At 40.2% G+C, this 5687-nt stretch overlaps 1 protein-coding gene across 1 annotated transcript; it reads right to left on the bottom strand.

Annotated features, from left to right (window-relative positions):
• Positions 1 to 2858: 2858 nt before the first annotated feature.
• On the bottom strand, positions 2859 to 4505 carry LOC131448812 (parvalbumin, thymic-like). The gene is made up of 4 exons (XM_058621591.1): positions 4356 to 4505; positions 4087 to 4219; positions 3280 to 3389; positions 2859 to 2963 (listed from the first exon to the last, which is right to left on the bottom strand). Exons 1-4 carry the CDS (start codon positions 4414 to 4416, stop codon positions 2935 to 2937), a joined length of 333 nt encoding a protein of 110 aa, XP_058477574.1. The 5' UTR covers positions 4417 to 4505; the 3' UTR covers positions 2859 to 2934.
• Between the last annotated feature and the right edge of the window lie 1182 nt (positions 4506 to 5687).

Below are 5687 nucleotides of genomic sequence, written 5' to 3'. Positions count from 1 at the left end.
GGCTGGAAATATGATGCATAGAACGATGTAATGGACACTGTGTGCGAAGCAGTCAAAGCAGTTGGTCAAAAAAATGTGTCCAGTAGACAGAGCTGCTCTATTTATATCTACATAAATGAAGATGCTTAAATGGTAGGTAGGCTAAGTGTAGGGCTCTGTGCAAAAAAAAAAAAAAGTGCTTGATATTGCATAGGGCTAATTATATACGCTGCTGATTTGGGTGAAATGTACTCTGCGGACTCGCCGTTCTGATTCTGATCTGCAGAGCAGCCTGAAGTGGACAGAGTACACGGTGTACGGCCGTCTGTCCAAACTGTGACACACCGAAGCTGGTACGTATGTCACCACAGGTACTTTATCCGTCACATTTGTGGAGAAATGACGTTGTTTCTTTGGCCTTGTTGCCATGAACCAGTGTTTTAATGTAATGTTATGTTAGGTTAGGTTTTGAAGTCAAGTGTCTTTTTTGTGTGCCTTAATAAAGACAGGATGTCTGCAGCAGAGACAGATTATCATCTGTCCTCTGGACCTTGTTGAAATGTCTGCAATAGCTTTGCTGTGCTTTCCACTGTCAGGAAAGAGTGCTCGTTGTGTTTGATTAGCACAGAACAAAGATTTAACGTCGCATTATTGTGTGTTTAGAGCTTTTGATTTTCACGCAGATCACGACAGGAGACGGACGCTCGTTTGGCCTCGACTTCACAGCGTCATTTGGGGACAGGAAACTGCACGACGCACTGAATAAAAACGTTTATATATGTACAAGTGTGAACAGTGTACACACAGGATTCAGTTCTTTAGTTGCAGTTGAAGAAATCAAGGAGCGTGCATACATTTTAAAGGAAAAAGTCACACTTATTAGGCATTCTCTCTTGTATTATTGAATTTTCTTGGTAAATTTGGATCATTTTTTATGGATATTCCTCTTTTTACAACTTTATTTATACATCAGAAAAGCAGAATTTGTACTTTATTGTCACTTTTTTAAATTCTCAAACCCATTCCTACCATCTCTCTTTATGGCGATGAAACTATGTGTGATTCTATTTAAGAAAAACATCGAGAGCTGAGATTATCTCGTCATCATTGTAACACTTAACAACACACACACACATATACACGCACACTGTGTAGTTGCGTAATCAGTTCTCACACACGGCTCCAGACCATGTCATTAAATGAGTTAAGTGCTCCAAGTGTCTGTCTCTATGCAGGGTGTAATGTGCCTATTATACTTCAGGTGGCAGTATTGACATAGTCCTGTGACTATCCATTATGTGCAAGTGATAATGAAACATCAGCAACATTTCTACTGTATTGTGTTATTTTACAGCTTCTCTCAGCTCAAATAAACTGATTTCTTGATAAACCTGTTCATTTCCTTCATTTCACATGTGCGTTTTCTGCCCAGCAACAGCAGCTGCCACTTAGTTAAGTGAATACTTCGCCTTTTTGTCAAATCTAAATAAAAAGGTGTGTAAAGCCAATCTTTTATTTGGCCTTTAACATTTGCCGTGGTCAGATGAGATCTCTCACCTCGGACGACTCAGCCACAGATACTGGAACTATTCCTGCCCTGCTTCAATATCAGGCTTAAATTACAAATATCTCTCAGCGGGAATGGGACTCATTAAGCGAGGCAATGAACGCCTGTTATCTAAGGAAGTGAAGGACACTCCCCGTCGTATTCTGAACTTAGTATATTAAGTACAAATTTGTACAAAAAAACCTAATTTGTACACTATTTTGAAAGATGAACAACTTTATATGCATCTAGGAACAAGGAATTTCAGGATATCATACATAGAAGAAGTTTCTGTATCATCAAAAAACATGAAGCTTGGCTCGTCCTCCTCCGAGAGCCAAAATAATATTGACTAAGTGTCTCAGACTCCAGCTGAGAGCAGGACTTTGACCCATAATGAAATTACCCATAATCCCCTGTCGTGTAAGAGAAAGTTACAAATAAATAGATAGAAGTCGTGTAAATATTCTGGCCCCAGAAACACTATCCTCTCCTGTGCTGCGTCAGTGTAAGCTCTCTGCCGTCTCTGTGCCAGGTCTACCGGCTTCCTACTACTGTTTTCTCATAACCCCCCCTCCCCGCCACGGCCAATGTCTTGTCTGCCAGAGCTGCCCTCCATCCAACAGTCTGCACCAGGCCTGGGCCAAACATCATAATCTGCAATCAGACCAATAAATAGTTGAAGCCTGCACAGCGTGGTTAGGACCCCATGAGAGCCAAAGAAGCTCAACGGCAGCTGCTGGGGATCCACTGAACACCGTCCTAATGTCGGTTACATGGTGGCTTAGTGGTGGCAATGCATCCAAAACATCAGACAACGAATATGTGCTGCCGATTAAAAGTATGAAACGATAAGCAGAGCTTGCTTGGCTGAAACCAACAGAAGCATGTCATCTGCATATAAAGAAATCTCCCCTATATATTCCATATATCAACAAGACCTTGTTGAGGTCATTTATTACATGAATATATCAAATAACCTTCCGTTAGTAAGATGTAATGTGAAAAATCAACTTGCTCGTTGCCAAATTCGGGCAAAAAGTTTAAATGTATGAGGATTTGGTACCAAAAAAATTCAAGTCATATCTTTTTTCACCTATACAGTCACGTCACAGAGTGATGGTTACATGCGGTCTAAGTGTTAACATGTAACTCACACCATATTAGTTCATCTCAGGTGTCAAATTGATGTTGCCAAATTTACAAGTTGCTAATGTTGGCAAGAGTCAACTCCCAGAGCTCATCATATCAGAGTTATGACAAAAAACAGAAAACAGATTCATACTCATTGATTGGCAGAGGAACAACATACTGCACAGAGACAAGATTTGATTTGTTTTTTTGACATTTTTTTATTTAAAGTATGACATATTTTATATTATGGCACTGAACACCAGATCCAAATGTCCTTACGAAGACTTCACCATTGCAGAAAACTCTGGAAAAACATAGAACAACATCATTATTTTCAAACAAACATTTTAAATGACTACAAACATGTCCAAACGTACTCAAGTGTGGAGCTCAAGTGTGGCAGTGACACATAATTGTTGTACCTCCATGTCAGTTGCTTAGCAACAAGTTGAAAGACATTACCCAATTTCATCCACATTTAAAACACATGTTTATGAGTTACATGTAAAGTTTTGATGTGTGTGACCTCATTCACAGCTTGTGGGAAATGCCACACTCCCTTTTCCTTTTTCCTGACAATGCAACTGAAAGTACAGCATCTGCCCACGACACCTGCCTACCTTCCCAGCCGATCTTCCCATCCCCGTCCGAGTCTCCTTCCAGGAGGAAAGCTCTGGTTTCAGCCGCGGTCAGGGGCCTTGCTCCTTTGGCAAAGTTCTGCAGGAACAGTCTGTGAGGGAAGGAGGGTGGTGGTGGGGCGGGGGGGATCAGGGAGGTGACACCATAGTCAGACAAACATTGAAATATAAATATATAACACATTTCCTGCATCTCATGCAGAAACACGACACTGCAGCTCAAGTACACGGAAGGTTTTTTGTTTTTTTTGTCCTTGTTGGTTCTCAGAAAACAACCAACAGAAATTTCTGTGTCAATTTTCATTCATCCAGTTCACAGTTCTCAAAATGTCAGGCTCTGGAAGAAACCTACAGCAACTGGACTTGAAGGTTTCTTGAAGAAAACTATACGAACTAGACTTTAAGGTTTCTTGAAGAAGCCTATACCAGCTAAACCCTTGAAGAAACCTACGGTAGCTAGATGTGCAGGTTTCTTGAAGAAAACTATACCAACTACTCTTGAAACATCCTACATCAACTGGAGTTGTAGCTTTCCTGACAAGATCTGTACCATCTAGACTTGCAGGTTTCACCTCGACACTTGAAGAAACCTACAGCAGCTAGTTTTGAAGGTTTCTTGGAGAAATCTATGTCACCGTCCTAGACTGTGTGTCTTTCTTGTAGCTTTCTTGAAGAAACTTAGTCTAGTTGCTATTAATGCAGACAGAACCAACAGAACCAGAGCTTGCCATATGGGAAAGAACTGACATGTGTATCATTACATAGAGGACATTCTTTGTGAGACTCAACTGTAACTCATCCTGTTCGATGAAGCCACTTTTGTCCTGGTCCAAAATCTTAAAGACCCCCTCGATCTCTGGTGGGGTTTTCTTGGACAAACCCACCGCTTTGAAGAACGTCTTCGGGCTAAAGGAATCCTTCGCTGAAAGTAAGATGACAGCGAGTTAAAAACGATGATGCCCAGCAGTGTCGGGGTAACAAAAGTGAAATTCAGATTTAAAAAGCCTCAGTACTTCATTACATAACCCAACAACCCCAAAACCAAATCAGCTCCTTACCTTTACAGGCGTTTATAGCTGAAGTGATGTCTGCAGCTGCTAGAAAGTCGGTGATAGCCATGGTCGTGGTCGTGGTCGTGGTGGTGGATGTTGCAGCCTCGTGTAATATGTGACCACTGACGAGCAGAAAGAAACTACCCCGCTAACAACGACTTGGCTTCACCTCAGAGTGTCAGAAACCACCAGTGTCCTTCTGTCTGCTGTCACTTGCAGCTGACCACTCCAGACAATGTGTGTTTGTGACCACTTTGGGGGCATTTCCTTGGATACACTGGGAATACTGAACTTATCAGGACTATTAGTCCTCATGGAGACCAAAACCTGGTTTCAATGAAGCAGAACCTCATTACTGAGCAACATGTTCATTTTAGGGGTAAGATTTGAATTATGGTTAGATTCAGGTTAAGGATAATGCTTTGTTTACCAAATGAATTGAAGTGTATAAAAAGGAGAGAGTTGCTATTGGACAAGTGTTTTAATCTACCCAAGGCACAAAGGCAGATTTAAGGTGCAGCAACAGAAACATTTAAAAAAAAAAACAGCACAGAGACATAATTGAAATATGTAAATACAGAGTAAATGTAAGAAATGTATTGACAATAAGTCATTAGAGTTTAAGGAATCACAGTAAAGCTTCACAGATTTTCATTTGTGGCCCATCAACACTGACTTCTATACACTTCAATAGAGCTGCAGCTATGGGTCAGAAATGCAGAACCTAAAATGTCTCTGTTCTACTGTTTAAACCAGAGTATGTGATCAAGGTAATTTTACCGCAGTGCAATTGAACAAAAAACAAAACAAAAGCTAAATAAAATAATAAATAATAATTAGAGTCACCTTATATCTCGCTCCATCTTAATCTAATTTCACTATATCCGTGAAATGTATGTGAGGAAGACGATGAGAGAGCAAATGATCTTATTGGGAACAACTAAATCTGCCATCTGTGAAAGGTCTGTAGCTGACTTTGCTCGGCCTATTTACACCACTGTATTTTAACGTTGGTGATCATGGTGTTACTTTAAGAGCTAAACATTTTCTCAGATGGTCCTTGGCATAAAAAGTGTGAGAACAACTGCTCTATTTTAAACTGGCAGTTCAGTAAATTGTTAAAACACAACATGAAATAAATTAAAAGTTTAGGGTTAAATTAAACTACTACTTATAACAAGCCTAAATTAAAACAAAAAGGTTTTAACTGCCATAGATGGAGCAGCTAGCAGCTAGCAGCAGTGTTGTGCTGTGTCATGGCTAAAAGCTGCTTCCCCTTTGTTTGAATTGTACTTTTAGAAAACCATAATATGTTATACTGTAACTCAAACACAATCC

Source organism: Solea solea, chromosome 21, assembly GCF_958295425.1.
Source record: "Solea solea chromosome 21, fSolSol10.1, whole genome shotgun sequence".
Taxonomy (NCBI): Eukaryota; Metazoa; Chordata; class Actinopteri; order Pleuronectiformes; family Soleidae; genus Solea; species Solea solea.
The sequence above is the reverse complement of the archived record's forward strand: the minus strand, read 5'-3'. Positions and strand labels throughout refer to the sequence as shown.